General features: G+C 43.3%; 1 protein-coding gene across 2 annotated transcripts in view; it reads left to right on the top strand.

Moving 5' to 3' along the window:
* LOC143038108 (uncharacterized) overlaps positions 1–22,500 on the top strand; it is a 562,954-nt gene that overhangs the window by 346,732 nt on the left and 193,722 nt on the right. For both annotated transcript variants that reach the window (XM_076207096.1, XM_076207095.1), the window contains exons 4-5: positions 319–650; positions 14,864–14,960. In XM_076207096.1, the coding sequence (XP_076063211.1) occupies positions 319–650; positions 14,864–14,960 (429 nt within the window). The remainder of the gene's footprint in view (positions 1–318; positions 651–14,863; positions 14,961–22,500) is intronic.

The following is a 22,500-nucleotide window of genomic DNA, read 5'->3' as shown; positions in this document are numbered from 1 at the left end:
CGATCTCGAATCCAACACGTTATCCAAGACTATGACGAATCACACACACACACAACATTACACATAGATCGGTCATATAAGTTCTGAGCTTTCATCCGGAAGGGTAATAACTGTCGATCATGTGATCCAAGACCATGGAGAATCACACACACACATACGATGGGGCGTGCTTGTGTAGTTAGAATCTATATAAAAAACTGTGTGTATCTGATACCATGTCATATTTGTGTAATTCTGTAAGTGATGGCTGTTAATTACGTGTTACTTGACTTCAACTTTACGTTGACACGACTTTCTTTCCTTTCCTCCTTTCGCTAGACGCAGGAAACTCCCAAGAGGAAATACTGAGAAGAAATAGTAGCGGTCCAATCCCGGCTTCCTTGCCATTGCCCTCCTATGACACTCGACGCCACAGCTTCAGTAGCACTGGGTCCTCCTCCACGCCCTGCTCCTCCCCCTTCGAGTACGTGTGTGCCCTGCGAAAGCCTTCCTGCGGACTCTACGCGTCACTGCGCAGGCAGCTCGGGCAGCACCAGGCCCCGTGGACGCAGGAGTTCCTCCGACTCGACGGACTTGCGGTCCTCCTCGACAGCCTCGCGCAGCTGAGCCAGCGCACAGGGCCGCCCTCCTTCTCGCGCACGTACCTGCAGGTGAGTGGGTGAAGGCGATTGTTCCTCGGGGGACTCGCGATCGCACGGGCATAACGATCAGAGCGTATTGCCAGGAACCAATATGCATTTGTCTTCATTTACATGATGGGATAGATTAAGGCAGTGAAATAATAATGATTCAAATACACATTTGTGTTACTCTTCAAAAACGCACTTGCCACATATGTATGCATGTGAATACATACGTATATACTGTAAATGTATGTGTGTGTGTGTGTGTTTAATGTTTATTTAAGAGAGGGTACAGTGCCGGAGGACTAGAAGAGGGACTGTATAGTTCCACTTTACCAGGGAAAAGGGGACAAGTGTGTGTAGTAGCTTGTGAGGGATCAGCTTGTTAAGTATAGTTGGAAAGGCTTATGGGAGGGTCTTGATTGAGAGGATTAGGAGAAGAACAGAGGGAGTGATTGGTAAGGAACAGTGTGAGTTTAGGACAGGTAGGGGTTGAGTAGATCAGATTTTTGTGGTAAGACAGATATGTGAGAAAGCTATAGGAAAACGTAAGGATGTATTTTGGGCTTTTATGGATCTGGAAAAGGCTTATGACAGGGTACATAGGAAGACACTGTGGGAGGTATTGCAGATATATGAGATGGGAGGAAAGCTGTTAAGAGCAGTCAAGAGTTTTTATGAGAGTAGTAGAGTTTGTGTTAGGATTTGAAATGGAAAGAGTGAGTGGTTTGAGGTAAAGGTGGGACTTCGTCAGGAATGTGTTATGTTGTCCTGGCTGTTCAATTTATACATGGATGGGGTGGTGCGAGAGGTAAATGCAAGGGTGGTGGGTCAGGCATTGGAGATGGTTAAAGAAAATGAAGAAAAGTGGGAGATAAGCCAATTGTTGTTTGCTGACGACACCGCGCTTGTAGCAGGATCAGAGGAGGGATTGAGGAAGTTAGTGACAGAGTTTGGGAAGGTGTGTGAAAGAAGGAAGCTGAAGATAAATGTGGATAAAAGGAAGGTGATGAGATGTACAAGGGGAGGAAGTGGAAGCAGATTGGAAGTATCAGTGGAGAGAGACCGGGTGCGAATGTGGCAGGAAAGGGAGGAGTGGAGGTCGAGGTTGAATGTAGATTGAGAGAAGCGAGTAAATGCCTTGGGGGATTAAAGAGTGTAATGAGAAATATACATTTGGGAATGGATGCAAAGAGGAGATTGTATGAAGGAATGATTGTGCCGACAGTACTGTACGGAGCAGAAACATAGAACATAAGGGAAGAAGAGAGGAGGAGTTTAAATGTGCTTGAGATCAAATGTTTGAGAAGTATGATAGGGGTTACTAGGATGGATAGAGTGAGAAATGAGGAGGTGATGAGGAGAACAGGGGTGGAAAGGGAGTTGGAAGATAGGGTTGATGAAAGAGTATTGTGATGGTTTGGACACATGGAAAGACTAAGTGAAGAAAGACTAGTAAAAGAGGTGTGGAAGGGAAAGAGGGGGATGTCTGTTGAGGAAGGACGGGAGAGGCCAGAAGGCAGGGGTAAATGGAGAATTGTTGTGCATGGATGATGCTGCGATGCGTGAGAGGGAGTGGGTTTGGGATGGGGGATGAGGGAGCATGTATGAGAAATAAATTGACGAGGTCCGAAGGGATTTCTCCCCGTCTTCTCCATTTCTGTATGAGGGGCCGGAGACGAGAGGAGGTCGCCGATTTAATGAAGCGGCCTTGCTGTGGATGTGCTGTGTCTTGCGACACTGCTTCTGACCCAGGGCAGTGGGTGAGATGCAGGGATGACCCATCATCCAGGAGGTGCCAAGATAAGAGGGAGGGAAGAGGGTAGAGGGAGGTGGAGTATGTAGGGGATGTAATGGGTGGGAGTGGTTTCTATGCCTTTGTTTTGGCTACCTCCCTTGAAAGAGGGAAAAATCCTTTGGTATATGTATGTATGTATGTATATATATATATATATATATATATATATATATATATGTATATATATATATACATACATACATATATACTCATACCAAAGGCTTTTTCCCCGTCACAAGGGAGGTAGCCAAAAAAAGGCATAAAATCCACTCCCACCCATTCCATCCCCACATATTCTACTTCCATTCATCCCCCTCCCTCCCGCTTATCTTGGTTCCTTTTGGATTACAGGTCATCCCTGCATCTCACCCACTGCCCAGGGTCAGAAGCAGAGTCGCAAGGCACAGCACATCCACAGTAAGGGCGCTTCATTAAATTGGTGACCCCCCACCCTCTCCGTCCCCTTATGCAGAAATGGAGAAGACGGGGAGAAATCCCTTCAGGCTGCGTCAAATTATTTTTTCACACATACTCCCTCATACCCCCATCCCCCACCCACTCTCATCCATCACAGCATCATCCATACACAACCATTCTCCATTCAACATTCCTGTCCTTCCTCAACAGACATTCCCCTCTTTCCCAATACCCCTTTTACTCCATCCATCCATCTCATCCTTGGTCGCCCCCTTATGTTCACTCCTACCTCTGCCTTCCACACCTCTTTTACTAATCTTTCTTCACTCAGTCTTTCTGTGTGTCCAAACCATCCCAATACTCTTTCATCAACCCTATATCCCAACTCCCTTTCCACCCCGGTTCTCCTCATCACCTCGTCATTCCTCACTCTATCCAGCCTAGTAACCCCTATCATACTTCTCAATCATTTCATCTCAAACACATTCAAACTCCACCTCTCTTCCTCTCTTATGTTCCATTTTTCTCCCCCATACAGTGCTGTCGGCACAATAATTCCTTCATACAATCTCCTCTTAGCATCCATACCCAAATGTCTATCTCTCATTATACTTTTTAATCCCCCAAGGTATTTACTCGCTTCTCTCAATCTGCATTCTACCTCGACCTCCACTCCTCCTTTCCCACCACATTTGCACCTAAGTATCTAAAACTATGTATTTCCACCAGTCTCTCTCCATTAATATTCATTTCCAATCTGCTGCCACTTTCTTCACTTGTACATCTCATCATCTTACTTTTACCCACTTTTATCTTCAACTTTCCTCTTTCGCACACCTTCCCAGACTCTGTCACTAACTTCCTCAATCCTTCTTCTAATCCTGCTACAAGTACATTGTCGTCAGCAAACAACAATTGGCTTATCTTCCACTTTTCTCCATTTTTTTTAACCATCTCCAATCCCAAGCCCGTTACCCTTGCGTTTACCTATCGCACCACCCCATCCATGTATAAATTGAACAGCCAGGGCGACATAACACATCCCTGGCGAAATCCCACCTCTACCTAAAACCACTCACTCTCTCCATTTCTGATTCTAACACAGGCTCTACTTACTCTCGTAAAAACTCTTGACTGCTCTTAACAGCTTTCCTCCTATCTCATATATCTGCAATACCTCCCACAGTGTCTCCCTATCTACCCTGCCATAAGCCTTTTTCAAATCCATAAAAACATCCTTACCTTTTCCTATAGCTTTGTCACATATATGCCTCACCACAAAAATTTGATCCACGCAACCCCTACCTGTCATTAACCCACACTATTCCTCACCAATTACTCCCTCTGTTCTTCTCCTAATCCTCTCAATCAAAACCCTCCCATAAGCCTTCCCAATTACACAAACTGATCCCTATGAAATTACTACACTCACACTTGTCCCCTTTTCCCTTGTAAAGTGAAACTATACAAGCACTCCTCCAGTCCTCCGGCACTCTACCTTCTCTAAAACAAACATTAACCTCACCAGCCAGTCCATTATCACTGTACCTCCTTTTTTTTTTTAGACATTCTGCATGACACCCATCCAACCTAGATGCCTTACCTACTCTCATCATCTTAACAACTACCTTCACCTCATCTTTCCTTATTTCTCCTCTATTTTCCTTATTCATCGCTGTCACTTTCTTAGCGCTTCCCACTGCAACTACCTTCCCTTCCCTATCCTCCTTCACATTTAGCAACTCCCTAAAATACTCTGCCCATCTTCCTCTTACTATCTTTTCTTCTCTTTTCGCCTCCTCTTAATTTCTTTCCAAAACATCTTTTTATTACTTTAAAGAAATTCTGTCGTACTCTTACCCTACTTTACATTTGTTCCCCTCTTTGCCTCTTTTGTCTTATGCTTTACTTCTCTTTTCTTTTCTGTTGTACTCTTACCGCATTTCACGTCTGTTCTCCTCTTTGCCTCCTTTATCTTATACTTTACTTATCTTTTCTTTTCTTTGTACCTTTCATATGATTCTCTGGTCCTATTTTGTAACCAATCTGTGAATGCTCGCTTCTTCTCTTTTACAATCTCCTTTGCCTTCTCATTCCACCACTCACTACCCTTTCTTCTATTTTCTCCCGTCCTCCTTGTTCCACACACCATCTTTGCATACGTTGTGACTCCATCCTTGAACCGTCCCTATTCCTCTTCCACTCCTAGTTCTACTCTATCCATCACTCCCTCCCACTCTTCTCTGAGCTTCTTCTTGTACTCCTCCAATTTATTCTGTGATTGTTGTTGGCTACGTGTTGAAATACCGCAGAGTTATGTTGAGCATATTTAACCGAGTTTCTATGTTCTTTAATTCTCGTTTTTAATTCTCTGCCCGTTTGTCCCCAGTACACTTCATCACAATCTGAGCAGGGTAGTTAACGTTCATCACAGACCAACACAAGACATAAATCCCGGAGTTTACAAATGACCCTGCTCAGATTGTGATGAAGTGTACTGGGGACAAACGGGCAGAGAATTAAAAACGAGAATTAAAGAACATAGAAACTCAGTTAAATATGCTCAACATAACTCCGCGGTATTTCAACACGTAGCCAACAACAATCACAGAATAAATTGGGACGAGGCAAAAACCATTTTGAAATCCAAATGTAGTTACAAAAAGAAAATAATTGAATCTTACTTAATAAAACAATTCCCGAATTTTAACATCTCAAAAGGCCAATGGTCACCAGATTACATAACCACTGTAAAGGACCAATTAGGTCCTTTTATTCTGAAACTAGGTGCGGACCACCACTGCCTGCTTCAGAACTCTCGGTTCGTTTATAGACTCGTAGGACAAGCAAGAAAACACAAGATTGCACTGGAAGTTTATAATTCTGGTCTTCCCACAATGCACTATCAAGTCAACTTGAAGAATAGGGAAAAACAACACCAACTGTTTCACCTTAGGTCAGTTCGGTCGTAGCTCACTCGAATAGTCTCCACATGTAAACACTTAAATAACTCATCGAAAGCTTCGGCAGATGATCAGGGTTTTGGAGCTGAGCGATGACGACTCTGGCAGAGCAGAAGGCGAAGTTGGAGACAAACGACGTCCAGTCGATGTAACGCGCCAGTTTTAGAGTGGAGAGGGAGTAGTGGACTAGATGCAGTCACCAAGTTCTCTCTGCTAAACCCATGTCTGTCCGGGACGCACGTAACCTCGGTCGTCATACGTGGCAGCTCGTTTCAAGGAAAGCTTCGAAGCGCACTCGAACAGTGCGCTATTTAAGAGGGCTGGTTGTTTAGACGATTAAGTGGCGATTTTCCCTTACACAACTCCCCCCTTAAAGAGTCTTCCTTTGGAAGACTAAGTGGGGAAACGCCACCTGAAATTGAGGAGAAAAATTTAGGCTCGACTAAGTAGGTCAGCCCCAATATTGTCAACTCCGGCCACATGTACGATCCTGAACTTGTAAGCTTGCAGACTCAGAGCCCATCGTAACAGTCTGTCATTCTTACCCTTGAACGTGTGAAGGTAGGTGAGGGGTTTGTGATCGACTTCGAGAACAAATTCTCTCCCTCTGAGATAATAGTCAAACCTTTGGATCCCAAACACAACCGCCAAACATTCTCGTTCAATAGTGGAATACCTGCTCTCTCGGTCGAGAAGTTTCCGGCTGGCGAAGGCAACTGGGTGGGGGTAGTCAAGATGGTATTGTAGTAGGACGGCGCCGAGACCATGATTAGAAGCGTCCGTTCGGAGGACGAAAGTTAGACTGCTGTCAGGGAGTCTGAGGACAGGGTTAGAAGATAATACAAGCTTAAGGTGATTAAACAGGGACTGGAGCTCTTCCGTCCATGGTAGAGGTTCTCTGACGGTCTTCCTAAGCAGATTAGATAGAGGCCCAGTGTAGTCAGCGGCCTGGGGTATAAACATCTTGTAGAAACCTATCATACCCAAGAACGAGCGTAGAAGCTTTTTGGTGGAAGGGGGTGGTACGCGACACAGAGCTTCCACCTTGTCTGGTTGAGGCTGTAGACAATCCCCACCCAATATGAAGCCAAGATACTGGATGGCTGGGAATCCAAAACGACACTTTGAAATCTTCAGAGTGAGGTGATGGCTTCTAATCCTGTCCAAAACAGCCCTAAGTGCCGTACAGTGTTGAGACCAATCTGAAGAATAAACAAATATGTTATCAAAATAGAAAGATACATTAGGTAAGCCGGCAAGGACAATACGCATCAGACGGATGTACGTTGCGCATGCAGTGGCAAGACCAAATGGTAAGCGACAGAATTCCATGAGGCCGAGATGAGTTGGGAAAGCGGTCAGGGGTTTGGCTCTTTCAGATAGAGGCACTTGGTAATAGGCCTTGCACAAGTCCAGTTCAGAGAAGTATTTCGAGCCGGAAAACTTGTACAAATCCTCTTCAATGTTACATACAGGTTCGGCGTGGAAGACCGTTACCGCGTTCAGCTGGCGGTAGTCTATCGCCATGCGATACGATCCGTCAGACTTTCGAACCATTACGACTGGAGAACAATGTGGTGATGACGATCTCTGGATGATACCTTGTTGGAACAGGCGCTCTACCTCCGACTCAAAGTGCGGTTTAAGGTGGACAGGCACAGGGTAAACCTTCATGTGAATCCTATCGGTAGTGGTAAGGATTATATCATGTTCAACAGTCGAGGTACAACCTGGATTATCCGAGAAAACTTCTTTGTATTCACTTACCAATTCTTCCAAGGAAGTCCGTTGATAATCCTCCAAATTAGGGTTAACGTTTGGCCTCGAATCTGTTTCGTCGGTTTGACCATCAGGGGTCACGGGTAGTCGGGAATCTTCTGGTTCACCAAGGCAGATCTCTTTGTGTAAAGGGCTATCATATATAGTGGAGGGTTCATCCAAAAGCTCGGCAAACGCAACTGAAGGACGTCGATAGTACTTTTTTAGCAAGTTGGCGTGGTACAACTTGGGGCCTGTGGGGCTATCAATGACATAGTCCACCTTACCTCTCTTTTCCAGTACTACGTAGGGGCCCTTCCAGGCGACCAGAAGTTTACTCTTATCGCTGGGTAACAAAATTAGTACTTCATCACCGGGTTGAAATTTGCGATCTTGGGACCTGACGTCGAAATAGGCTTTGTATCGGGCAATACTAATGTCGGCGTTTTGGGCAGCAATCTTAGCCGATTCTGCCAGTTTGTCTGGGAGTTCGATGACGTAGCCGAAGGTGGAGCGGTCGTCATCCTTAATGCTGCGGTCCTCCCACAAGTCCCGAAGTACCGAGAGGGGCCCTCTTACAGTTCTTCCATACAGAAGTTCAAAAGCAGAAAATCCGGTCCGATCGCTGGGGATCTCTCTGAAGGCAAACAAAGTAGGGATAAGATACCGAAGCCAATCTCGGGGTTTTTCACTACACATTTTGCGTAGTGCAGCTTTCAAGGGACCATGGAGTCTCTCGACGCGGCCGTTCCCACTCGGATGGAAAGGCGTGGTAAATGATGGCTTGACACCCAGGAGCTTATGCAATTCTGCCATTAGTTGTGAAGTAAACTGTGTTCCCTGGTCAGACAATATTTCTCGAGGAATGCCAACTCTGGAGAAGATGGTGAGGAGTGTTTCGGCTACAGAGATGGAATCGACCTCCTTCAATGAAACTGCCTCTGGGAAGCCCGTGGCGAAGTCAATGAGGGTGAGAATGTAACGATGTCCCTCTGCAGAAGGTGGGGACAGTGGACCGACCAGGTCGATGGCTACCCTGGAGAAAGATTCAGTAATAATAGGTAGAGGGTGTAGAGGTACAGGTCTGACTCTGCCCTTACTCGACATTCGTTGGCAGATGTCACACGAGCGGCAGAAATCACGAATCTCTACTGCCATCCCAGGCCAGAAAAACTTGTCTGCTATCTTCATAGCAGTTTTTCTTTGAGAAAAGTGCCCCGCCAATGGATTTTCATGGCCAACAGACAAAATGATAGGTCGGCACTCTTTCGGGACAACAAGGGCGAGTTTACCCACCTTTGCAACATGCGTAGATAATACACATTTTCGGTACAGTAAACCATCTATCTTGAGATACTGGAAGGAGGAACCATTCTTCATCTGATCCATCTCCTCAGATTTTGTTTTATCCCACAATCCAGCCAGAGTGGGACAGGATTCCTGCAGACTACAGAACTCTTCAGGGGTAACAGACAGGGGTTGAAGGGCAGGCATCTGAAGAGGATGAACTCTCTTCATCTTGGACCTGCGAGTCTCGACAGCGTTGATCTGGAAAGTGGACTCTTGAGTTAATGTAGGAGGTAGGACCGTCTTCGTGATAGGGGCAGCGGCGGAACTGGATGTTTGCATGCCTGTAGGAAGAGTTGAAGGTGTAGTAGTGTCTAAAGAGCTAGCATGGGGTTTGAAAAGAAAGGGGTCAGGTTTACTAGGATCCCGTGCCCCAGGAACGTTGCCGATCAAGACGCTTGCGCACTTCATAGGAGCTCTGACTGCGTCAACCCATCCCTCGTAGTATGGACAGCGTATATAGCAGCGGACAACAGGAAACTCGTTAACTCGTCCCAAAAAGTCTGCTACAGATACCTTTGGGCACAGGGACACATCTGCGTCTGGGACAGCTTCTTCGGAGACCAGGATACAGTTGCATCCAGTGTCCCTGACTATGGTAGAAGTCCAAGAGCCATTGATAGTTCCTGCAACGGTGAAACATGGGGTGGTCCTGTTACTCATGCAAAACCCTACCTTGAATTGAGATTGGGCCTCTTTGTCTTTGAATGCACGGGGATTCTTTGGACAACGAGATCGAAGATGTCCTTCTTCGCCGCAGTTGAAACACCTCATGGGCGTACGAAAGGCACCGCCTTTTGTATCTTGATGGGTTGAGCCATGGATAGGGGGAGGTAAAGATTCGGCCACATTAGTTTTCCTACGAGGAAAAGAAGTCTTACCGGAAACAAAGTTAGTATTCGGCTTTGGATAGGCCTTATGGGCGGAGGCCCAATCATCCGCCTTTGACACCACCGATTCTAGGGAAGTTACACTCTGTTCCTTGATGAAGAGGCGTATATCTGGAATGAGAGAAGCAAGGAACTGATCTAAGATAACAAATTGTCTTAGAGCTTCGAATGTCTTGGGGACCTTGCACGCCTCCAGCCAGTTGTCGAATAACTGTCGTAGACGGGTAGCAAATTGTCGGTAATTTTCCCCGACGCGAATCTTGTCGTTCCTGAAGTCCAATCTATAGTGTTCGGGAGTCTTGTCAAATCCTGTGAGCAATGCATGCTTAAGGAGGGAAAAATTGCTTATCGTTGCCAAATCAAATGTAGAATACAATTCAGCAGCCTTACCTGTTAATGTGCTGCCCAACCTGGCGGCAAGCGAATTTTCCTCAACTTGGAGCAGGTTTGCTACCCTTTCGAACCTAGAGAGGTACGAGGCTATGTCTTCTTCTTGGTACGTGGGGAGGTCGGGCCGCTTGAAGAAGATGTCCTGGCTAGGAGGCTGGTTACGGGAGTCGGGTGCAAGTTTGGCAAGCTCAATTTCCTTTTCATGTTGTAATTTAGCCATCTTTTCTTCGTGTTCTCGCTGTTCCCTCTTTTCTTTCTCTTCGTGTTCTCGCTGTTCCCTCTTTTCTTTCTCTTCATGTTCTCGCTGTTCCCTCTTTTCTTTCTCTTCATATTCTCGCTGTTCCCTCTTTTCTTTCTCTTCGTGTTCTCGCTGTTCCCTCTTTTCTTTCTCTTCGTGTTCTCGCTGTTCCTTATCCCGTTCTCGCTCGCGTTCTTTGGTTCTTTCATCCCTTTCAAATACCTGTTGATTTAAAACAAAGCGGCCAATATCGTCACCTTTAAAACCGATGGATTCGGCCTGGGCCTTGAGTTCTTCGATAGAAGTAAACTTAGACATTCTTGGGAGCATGGCTACGATTAACAAAATACTAAGACAATAAACAGCACAAATTAAGGTCAAGTACAGAGGAAAAGTTGTGTAACTGAGGTTAACGAAATATAAATACACCAAAATTTCAATACGGAACAAACTATGGTCGTCCAGCTGACGAAAGGACTAACTGTCCTAAACAACACCCTACTGACTAAACAAAAACGACGTAGTAACTGGAGCTTTTTGCTTCCGTTGCTACAGTACTACGTAGACTGACCGCCTAGAATCACTCTGAAACATAAACATCTTAAATGGACAGTTTGCACGCTCAAAGTGCCACAAGCATAGTCGAGCAAAATGCCAAGATGGCAGAAACCACTAGAAACGACAATTTAAATGGACAATTTGCACGCTCAAGGTGCACGCTCAAGGTGCAAATGTCAAGACGACAGAAATCACTCTAAACAAATTCAAATGAACGGTTTGCACGCTCAAGGTGCCAACAGACAAATCACCAACCTTACGAGTCGTTACGAGTCTAGTCCTGGCAAGGTCGCCACATGTAAAGGACCAATTAGGTCCTTTTGTTCTGAAACTAGGTGCGGACCACCACTGCCTGCTTCAGAACTCTCGGTTCGTTTATAGACTCGTAGGACAAGCAAGAAAACACAAGATTGCACTGGAAGTTTATAATTCTGGTCTTCCCACAATGCACTATCAAATCAACTTGAAGAATAGGGAAAAACAACACCAACTGTTTCACCTTAGGTCAGTTCGGTCGTAGCTCACTCGAATAGTCTCCACATGTAAACACTTAAATAACTCATCGAAAGCTTCGGCAGATGATCAGGGTTTTGGAGCTGAGCGATGACGACTCTGGCAGAGCAGAAGGCGAAGTTGGAGACAAACGACGTCCAGTCGATGTAACGCGCCAGTTTTAGAGTGGAGAGGGAGTAGTGGACTAGATGCAGTCACCAAGTTCTCTCTGCTAAACCCATGTCTGTCCGGGACGCACGTAACCTCGGTCGTCATACGTGGCAGCTCGTTTCAAGGAAAGCTTCGAAGCGCACTCGAACAGTGCGCTATTTAAGAGGGCTGGTTGCTTAGACGATTAAGTGGCGATTTTCCCTTACAACCACCTTGGCAGTTGATAAATTATTTCCCCATATTGTAAAAGCGGACGATTTACCACATAACCCGCACAACAATATAGATGCCACATGAGTTGACTTGTCCATGTTCCCTAACTTTACCTCTCTCATCTGTATATAAGATGTGTATGTTTTCTTGTCTATGTATTCCGCGTGAAGAGGATCACAGCAAGTGATCGAAATATACGGAAATCCGTTCTTTTCTTCTTTTCTTAAATCCAAATTATAGTGGGTTCTTAGTGCATATATATATATATATATATATATATATATATATATATATATGTAATACATATTATATATATATATATGTGTATATATATATATATATATATATATATACACACACTGAATGGTTCCCAGTGATCAATTAATATCTTTTTTCAACCACAAATCACTTTTAATTCCGTGCCATCGCAGTCGAGACTGAGAATCGCTCGATGGAGCCATCCGTTGGAAATTGAAACGTGGACGAGCCGAGGATTCGAATCCAGCTAACCCGTAACAAAGCTACAGTGACTTAAACCAATACGTTACGAAGAGAGATAGCGTATTGGTTTAAGTCACTGTAACTTTGTTTACGGGTTAGTTGGGTTCGAATCCTGTGCTCGTCCACGTTTCAATTTCCAATGGATGCCTCCATCGAGCGATTCTCAGTCTCGACTGCGATGGCATGGAATTACTAAGTATTTCAGCGGCTTTGACCCATCGTTTTTCGCTCATATTTCCGAAATAACCATTCACATCAGTATGATATATTAGCACAGCCTAATTCACACCCGGCCATAATTTTTGACGTTAGAGTGCATTTACAAGTGTATTTAATTACGGCGTTTACTCTTGATATTAAGTGTGTCGTAGCCGACACCCGTGAAGTAAATCGAACAGGTGAAGTCGTGACGTCATCACAAACTACCTCGTGTATCCCAACTTCACTTGTTCGATTCACTTCACGGGTGTCGGCTACGACACACACAATATCAAGAGTAAACACCGTAATTAAATACACTTGTGAATATACTATAACGTCAAAAATTATGGCCGAGTGTGAATTAGGCTGTGCTAATATACCATGCTGATGTGAATGATTATTTCGGAAATATGAGCGAAAAACGATGGGTCAAAGCCGCTGAAATACTTAGTAGAAGTGATTTGTGGTTGGAAAAAAATATATATATATACTTATATATATATATATATATATATATATATATATATATATATATATATATCTTATGAGAAAAATACACACACGATCACCTTATGGAGGATTTGTTGTGAAGCTGTTATGATCTACCGGTAGCAAGGCCTTAACCATGACGTCCCGGTTGGCATCTTCCATATTCTTGTGACTGCCGCCGCCGCCGCCGTCGCCTAGCTATTTCATTGTGGCACCCCGACTCTTGGTAGTGATGGAGCTGAACTCATTGAACTATCATGACATTCTTTGTGAGCCTGTCCCTGAGAGCTCTAGGTCTAGTAGATTTTCTTCCGTGCTTAATAGAATCACCCGCCGGGGGCTTTCATAAGTCATAAACAGAACAGGTAGGGTGGGGGTTCAAAGAAACCCAAGTTTCTTTGTTACGGGATTGTGCTCTGAGAAAAAAATATGTGGAGAGATAGAATAATAAATATATATGAATATGTGATTAAATAAATAAAGATTATTACTACCTAACTAGATTATAAATAGATGAATGAATGAATTTAAAAAAAAGTTATATCAGCCAGAATAGAATTTACAGGGTACGTCAGTGTTACAGAAGGACTGATTGAATTATAATGAAATAAATAAACTACGTCAGCTAAGGTTTCGGTTTGTATATACTTTTTCTTTTCTTTTTCTTCTGGCTAGGGTTATACACTTCTAATAAACCCTTTTAACACAGTGAGTCACTTTATTTTGCTTGGGATATATATGTATATATGTATATATATATATATATATATATATATATACTATTTCAGACAAATGAGAGAGAAATGGGTGAGGAAGGGCAAACGAAGATGTGTTGGGAACAGAATTTATTTCCCTAACGTTTCGACCAACTTGGTCTTCTTCAGAGGACATGTTGCATTACAATGGGATCACAAGTCTTATAATCGCAGCGAGGGGGAACCCGGCCAGCTGTGAGCGGATGTGTCAGGTCTTCTCTTCGGCTAATGATTTGATTATCAAGACACTTGCTGTTTTTGAAAAGCATATAAATCCATCTCTGCCATTGTTAACACAAAAACTACCTCAGGGCACATAGAACATCCAACTCCCTGGTTCGTCATCTAGACAAATGCGGAAACCTACCTGACTGGAGCCGCGTGGAAATTCTACACGAGGGACTTGAAAAGAAAACGAGAAAAGCTGTGGAAGCTGCACATATCGCCACCAGGGAAAATAACAAAGACAGAGATGGATTCAAATGCTTTTCAAAAACAGCAAGTGTCTTGATAATCAAATCATTGGCCGAAGAGAAGACCTGACACATCCGCTCACAGCTGGCCGGGTTCCCCCTCGCTGCGAGTATAAGACTTGTGATCCCATTGTAATGCAACATGTCCTCTGAAGAAGACCAAGTTGGTCGAAACGTTAGGGAAATAAACTCTATTCCCAACACATCTTTGTTTGCCCTTCCTCATCCATTTCTCTCATATATATATATATATATATATATATATATATATATATATATACAGTATATATATATATACATATATATATATGAATATATATATACAGTATATATATATATATATATATATATATATATATATATATATATATATATATATATATATATATTTGCGGGGGGGGGGTGATGGGGCTGGTTTTGCCCTGGAATGGGTCTTGATTTATCTTATTAATTTTCAGACCTGAGTTTAAGTCCCTCCCCTGCTGCTAGGACAAAATTAACAGCGTCACCGTGTTAAAGGAACCCCTGCGTTGATACCTTTCTTATCTCAGGTGCACTGATACGCTTATCTGACCCTCCTTTGTAGGTGGAGTGTGTCTGGGCCATACGCAGCGTCATGGATTCCCGCATTGGTCTCGACTACATTGTAGAGAACAAGGAATACACCACCAAACTCGCTGCAGGTAATGTACTTTTCTGTTTCTTATCTTGACTGAAACCAGAGGGTATGGAGAGCGTCGAAGGAGAGACCAGCAGTTATGGCTTCATCCTCGTCATCACTACTTTTGTATACAATTAACGACGTCTGCCCAGTTTTGTGGAAACTGTCGTCAGAGTCGACATGACGTCACGTTGTTGTCAGCCTTTCTGTTCTTTCGGATAAGGGAGAGGCCACATATCATTCATAAGCCTTACCTGTTTGCGCGTAAACAGACTGTAAACTGTACTTAGATGCCATTAAAACCAGTTTATTTTAAGAATTTAAGTCAAGAGGTGTTTAGGTGTACTAAAAGACGTCGCCTTAGCCGATGTGCCACTGTGGAGGAATGTGTGTAATATCGACAATGCCTATGGGTATAGATTTTGTAATAGATCTAGTTTGTGATATGAGGAAGTATATGCTTACTATCGTAGTTGATTTTTCCTAGACGCATAGAATTTTTGACTCGAAGTTCTAGCAGTGTGAGAAATTTTTAAGCCCAAGGAATATATTCCAGCCAGTATTGGCCAAATGTTGAAGGGATAACCCCGTTGTAGCGTTGATTTTTTTTTTTTTTTGTATATACATTTACTTATTAATCATTTATTTATTTATTATTTATTTATTTATTTATTTATTTATTTATTTATTTATTTATTTATTTATTGATTGATTGATTGATTGATTGATTGATTGTGTACCGGTATCGAATTTTCATCCTCAATGTATCAATCGTGACCAACTGCGTAGTTCCAGGTGGTGGTGGTGTGGGGAGGTTAGTGGAGGAAGGAGATGTTACAAGTGTTAGGACAACCCGCATATCTGAAGGTGATTTCTGGTAACACCCCCATTTTCCCCCTCACCCCTTCCCCACCCCCCAACCCGTACCCATGGGGGAAGGGTTTATAACATCATGATACTCATGTCTTGAATCGCGCTCTTTTCCACAATGCTACTCTTGTTGCCGAGTAATCGTATTTCTGTCCACAGTATTCGCATAGTATTAAAAGGTAGTTTCCTGTATATTGAGATAATGAAAGTAGATATCCATAATGTATATATATACATACATACTGTACATATATATATATATATATGTATATATATATATATATATATATATATATATGTATATATATATATATATATATAATTTATATATATATACATAATATATATATATAATATATATATGTATATATATATAATATATATATATATATATATGTGTGTGTGTGTGTATGTGTGTGTGTGTGTGTGTGTGTGTGTGTGTGCATATATATATATATATATATATGTATATATATATGTATAATATATATATATATATATGTATATATATATGTATAATATATATATATATATATATATATGTATATATATATACACACACACATGTAAGGTTGTCATCCATACTTTTTGAGGTGATGTGATTAGCGGACCAAGTAAAGGCCGTTTAGTTCTACGGATTTATTCTAGTAAATCGCAGTCAGTTTTCTTGTGCAGAGCCAGTGAAGATCTGCGCTAAGACGCCAGACAACTGACCAAGAAGGCTGTGACGGTTGACACTACATAATTTTTTGTCGTACAGTAAGATTTACATGGTATTTACATGGTTAGGTGATCCACTCAATATTAAACAAAAATATATATAATTATAATACATAGGACATGGCCTATTTTAATAATACATGGTGAAAAATTAAATATAAGGATAATTCGTTCTATGGACGTACTTTCTCAACGGTCGTCTCTTGTGCGGACCAGGTCTCCTAAGAGGTCAAGGTCAGGTCGGCCTAATTCCAGTTAAGTGGCTTTTGGTCGGGTTCTGCATAGACCTGGTGCTCAACAGCCATTTGGTTCTCCTGCTGCGACGTACGCGACGTCGTATGTTTGGTATCTGTCTTCTCGTAGTGTGACGTTCTGTGACGTGTAATATATCTTCTTCCAACAGCGCTCGGTCTAACTATCAGTCGCTGTCCTTAGCGATTTGCTCGTAGAAGATAATTGAATAATATTTGCTTAAAACTAATGATATGTGGAAAGTAGATACAATTTCGTTCACCTAGTAGATATGATCTTATACAGTGGCTTTTTTGCGTAAGCTGTATCTGGGAAGAGGAGTAGGTGGAGTTGGTGGAGAGAAGATGGGAGAATCTTGTGATGGAGTGGTTCTTAAATATTTGTATGCTCGAGTTACATACACATACACGAAATTTTGTGTTCAACCCATCTCCCTTATGATAGTACAATTGGTTAATGTAGTTTCCCTCGTTCGTATACTTACCAGTTGTACTATCATAGTGAAGATGGGTTGAACAAAAAAAATCGTGTATGTGTATGTAACTCAACTTATATCTTTCTTGATGGCGCAATTGGTTAAGTCACTAAAACACTTGTCATGTGATAGCCCTGGTTCGAGTCCTTGGCTGTACCACGTTTCAATTTCTGCATGTTGTTCTCCGCGGATCTCCCGGTGTTGATTGCTTAGAATTAAAGTGTATTTTGGTTGATAAAAATGTATCTCTGTTCACTGGGACCCATTCAGTGTTGTACAAATACTTTCCCGTGTTCGTATACTTACCAACTGTATTATCATAGTGGAGATGGGTTGAACGCAAAATTTCGTGTATGTGTATGTAACTCGAGCATACAAATATATAAGAAAAGTTGCGCTCAACTTATATCTCTCTTGATGACGCAATCGGTTAAGTCACTAAAACACTTGTCACGTGATAGCCCTGGTTCGAGTCCTTGGCCGTACCACGGTTCAGTTTCTGCATGTTGGTGTCCGTGGGTCTCCCGATGTTGATGGCTTAGAATTAAAGTGTATTGTTGTTGATAAAAATGTATCTCTGTTCACTGGGACCCATTTAGTGTTGTACATACATACACACACACACACACACACACACATACACACACAACTCGGTGGCGCGGTTGGTAGAGCGCTGAACTACCAGCATGGTGGTGCTCGTAGTACTTGGTTCGAATCCTGCCCAGGGCCGAAATTATTTCGGTATCGCTGCGCTTCGGGTCGTTACTCTGACTCTCGTGGGCGGGGAGTTGGGTGTGTGTGTGTGTGTGTAAGGTCATAGCATTACCCATAGATCGGTCATACGAGCTCTGAGCTCTCTTCCGGGAGGGAAATAGCTGTCGATCACGAGTCCAACACGTGATCCAAAGACCAAGGTGAATACACACACACACACACACACACACACACACACACACACACACACACACACACACACACACACACACACACACACACACACATACACACACACATATATATTTTCAGGCAGGTTTGGTTAAAAGCAACTGCAAGTTCAGCGCTGATAAATTTCTTCTTCAGTTTCCAACTTCTTGAAGGTATCCTTTATAGCAAGGGGTAAAAGAAAGAGTAGGTTTCCTAATCCCGTCATTATTAGCTTGACGTTTCGACTCTGTATGATTCATTATCAAAAGATAAAGATTGAACAAATACATGGGTTTATATAGTACAAATATGCAGGAATACAGCGTATGACTGGATGGAAGGTGTGTGTGTATGTACAGGAGGTCATCTCAAGCCTGAAAAAAGAGGATAAAACAATCTAAATACATAAAGAGAATGCCTTAAAGGAGATACCAAATATTGATTTAGTGATCACATTCAACGATCCTTGTGAGAATATATCGTACTCATTTATACCTTTAACACGCACACATACACACACACACACACAAACACACATACACACACACACAAAAACAGGAGATACTAACATGCGAGAAAGGGTACTGTATTATGTTTCTACGGATATTTTAAAGCGACACAAACTGTCATGGGTGGATCCTGGTCGGGTCTTAATGTAGCCGTGACAGTAATGATGGCGGTGATGGTGGTGACGATTGTTTATTGTGGTGGTGATGGTGATAATGTAGGTTGTTTAGAAGAGTATGTTGGAGGACGGGGTGGATTTCTTGGAGATGTCTTATCAAGATTCTATGGGGGAAGTTGTCTCTGGTGTTTCTTTGTAGGGGTGCTGCTGACGTCAGGGTATGGTTGACCTTGGAGATGAGGTGAGGTAAGGGTGTGTCCTGACCAAGCAGGTTGATAGAGAATGACATAGGACACACAAGCTGGATACATAACACACCATGTCGCTTTGGCTCCCACCAAAAGATTCTATTCATCTCCTCGAGGAACCCACTTACCTCATTCTCCTAAGGTTAAACACATTCTCGTGAGGCATAGATTTGATAGAAAAATTAATAAGTAAACAAAATACGATATTGATAATAACCTCTCGATTGAACTCTCTTTATTAAAGAAAACTTTTCGGTGATTAAATTGTTCGATCAAACTGTCATGACAAAGACGTTCACAATTAAGCTCTCAATGAAAACATTGTCTCGACCATTCTGTATTAAAAGCCTGTTTCGATTAAACAATTTCGATTTGAAAAATACTCTCTTGTTTGAACTACCTTGATAAACTCACTGCCCACTTTAACAAATTCGGTGCTGGATTTGGTTCTGGTTAACATTTAATATAAAGAGACGTTTTGATCCGATCCTGGACTTGAGCAAATCGCCTGATTTCTCAAGAAAAATTCTCAAGAGTGATCCATAGTAATGAAGAGGTTAAAGAGTGAGGTAATGGCAGTGCCAATACTGCGTGGGAAAGATGGCTGGAGTCGTCACGGAGCGACCTAACCAAGATATATCGACATGACGTCATTAGGGTTGGTACATCATGAAGCAGTGGCGACCAAGATGGCGACAGACGAAGGTGGGTATGGAAGAGGGGCAGGGTGGTGGTGATGATGACAATGGTTGTGACTTTGGTGATGGTGGGTGGTGGTAACCCAACCTTAAATATTTTAGTGAGTGATTGCTTGTGTGGGTTGTTGCATAAAGTTCGAGGTCCAGGCAGGAGCTGATGGAGGTGGATGAGTAGGTGAGGAGGAGTGTATGGATCAGGGGTCTCACTATAGCGGAGGGTGGGGTCGGGGTTGGGGGTGGTGGGGGAGGTTGCAGAGCTGCCAGCGTCGTACAAGATAAATAAAAACGAGTAATCTTAATCCGTTGAGAAGTGCCGACATACGATCGATTTTTATCAAACCAGAATAAGCCTTTGCTCATCATACTTAAAGTAAATTGATAGTGGGTTTGATTTAGTGGCGTATGAGTGTAGTGTGTCAGTATTTTATTGGGGAGTAATTCCGATTTGATTATTATCTGTTTCAGAACGGTGGCATATTTTACAGACTCTTACAAAAATAAACAGATAAATGAAATGGAATCAATAATATAATTTTTAAACCTTGACCCGTTTTTGATTCGTTTCCCGTTTCGGTCGCGCACACTACGAAAAGCGGGACACCCCCGCTATAGGTGTTTTTCGTATATGTTTTTCTCTAATCACCCTTAAATGTTCCACGCCCACAACATGTTCAAGATCCCGTTAATGGAGTTTGACGAAACTAAAGCGTGCTCCGTCAAGAAGAACACGGAATTGGCGAAGCTCCTACAACAGACCGAGCTGATCGTCTGGGACGAAGTCGTAATGGCGAACAAGAACATGCTGACTGCTGTGGATATCACTCTTAGAGACATCATGGACAACGACGAATTCATGGGGGGCAAAGTGTTTGTGTGCGCAGGAGACTTTCGTCAGATCTTGCCGGTGATAAGAAACGGAGGGAAGGAGCAGGAACTAGCCCACTGCATCAAATCGAGCTACATGTGGGAAGGGCTCGCGAAGATGCAGCTTACGGAGAACGTCCGTCTCAAAAAGGACGACGTCAAGAACAGCAAGTTCGCGAAGCAGCTGTTGACGATCGGGTCTCGCGAAAGCGGCGAGATCTACTTCGGAAGGGGTTTCGGTGTGCGAGCGACTTCGAGAGAGGAGTTGGTCTACAAAGTTTACGACGACTTCGGAGCGAACCACTTGAATCTTTCCTACTTTGAAAAACGATCGATAGTCTCGCCAACTAACGATGATGTCGACTGCGTAAACAAGCTAATCTACGATCTCAATAAGGAGAAGGAAGTCGTATACTACAGCGTGGACACGCCGTCGGATCCGGACACTGATATCCAGGCTTCAGTGTTGAACTCCATGGCCAGCCCGTCTGTGCCGTTGCACGATCTGAGGCTGAAGATTGGATGTGTTATGATGGTAATGAGGAACATCTGTCCTCCTAGGATATGCAACGGAACGCGTTTAATGATCACTAACCTCAAGAAACACATTGTGGTGGGGAAAATCTTAGGGGGTGCTTATCGGGGTGAACAGGTATTGATCCCGCGAATTGCTCTGGAGTCGCAGGACACTCCCGTGCCCTTCAGGCGAAAGCAGTTCCCGATAAAGTTGAGTTACGCTATGACGATCAACAAGAGCCAGGGACAGACTTTTGATCGCTGTGGGTTACTGCTGGATTCTGTACATTGCTTCGCGCACGGTCAACTGTATGTAGCCTGTTCTAGAGTAACGAACTGGGACTCTTTGGTGTACTATACGGGCTGGCGAAGGGCTGGAAAAAGTGTTGCCCCCCGGCCTGCTGTTAACGTGGTGTACAGAGAGTTGTTCGAGGATTATTTAGAGGGAGAAGAGGAGGAAAAGGGGCCCACAAAAGCGTCTTTAGTTGCGGCTACCCGCATTCCCGAGGAAGTGGACGAGTCCGACAGGACAAACAACATCCCGGAAGACATACACAAAATCTCAGAGGAGGAATGGCGGAATATGTTAGCGCCCGACTGGCACGAGGGGCTCGAGCCCGAGGATGAACCGACCAACAGAGATCTGTTCTCGAAAATAGAAAAGCTGGAGGAAAAGCTGAAGAAGGAGATCGAGGCTGTGATGGTGGCTTTAAACCGCTCTAGCGATGACGAAAGTAGCTCCGATGGCTTCCCGAAGAGAAGCCGTGAATCCGAAGAAGACAAAGAAGAGGGGCACTCTTCAGGGGGTTATGTTACTTCTCCGCCTTTTCCTAAGAAGGTGTGTGTCTGAGTGAATAAAAAACGTAAATGTATTGATTCTTTTATTAGCCTTTCTATATCCTTACTGCAAGAAATAAGAGCATGGTTAAAACAGGGGCGAAGCCCTAGGGCGCGAAGCGCCCGCGAGCGAAGCGAGCTTGCGCGAAGCGCAAAAGCCCCCTGCGGAGCAGGGCCGGCGAAGCCGGTGGGCTTGTAGAATGAAATAACGAAACGAGGTACTAATGAGTCTTTTTTATCACAATTATGATACCGGTCCTGTGAGGCGTAACTAATTTAGGGCTGCGAGTAAAACCGGATGGAGAAAATTTGTGGCATCTAGGCAGGGGTGTCAACCCTACCGGTATATTACGAAAGTCGTCTGACCCTTCTCCTCCCCTTCCCTTCTTTTTATATTATATTTTAACTCTTTCACTGCTGCTTATGCCGACATGTACTTTTATTATGTCTCATTTGGCGATTTCATTCAGCTGAAGGAACACCGTGCCCCCTCTGCGATGACATTTGACGTCATATTTACCTCAGATGAATGG

The sequence above is a fragment of the Oratosquilla oratoria genome, chromosome 23, assembly GCF_046742065.1.
Source record: "Oratosquilla oratoria isolate Oo_2021 chromosome 23, ASM4674206v1, whole genome shotgun sequence".
Classification (NCBI taxonomy): domain Eukaryota; kingdom Metazoa; phylum Arthropoda; class Malacostraca; order Stomatopoda; family Squillidae; genus Oratosquilla; species Oratosquilla oratoria.
This window is presented reverse-complemented; position numbering and strand designations above follow the sequence as displayed.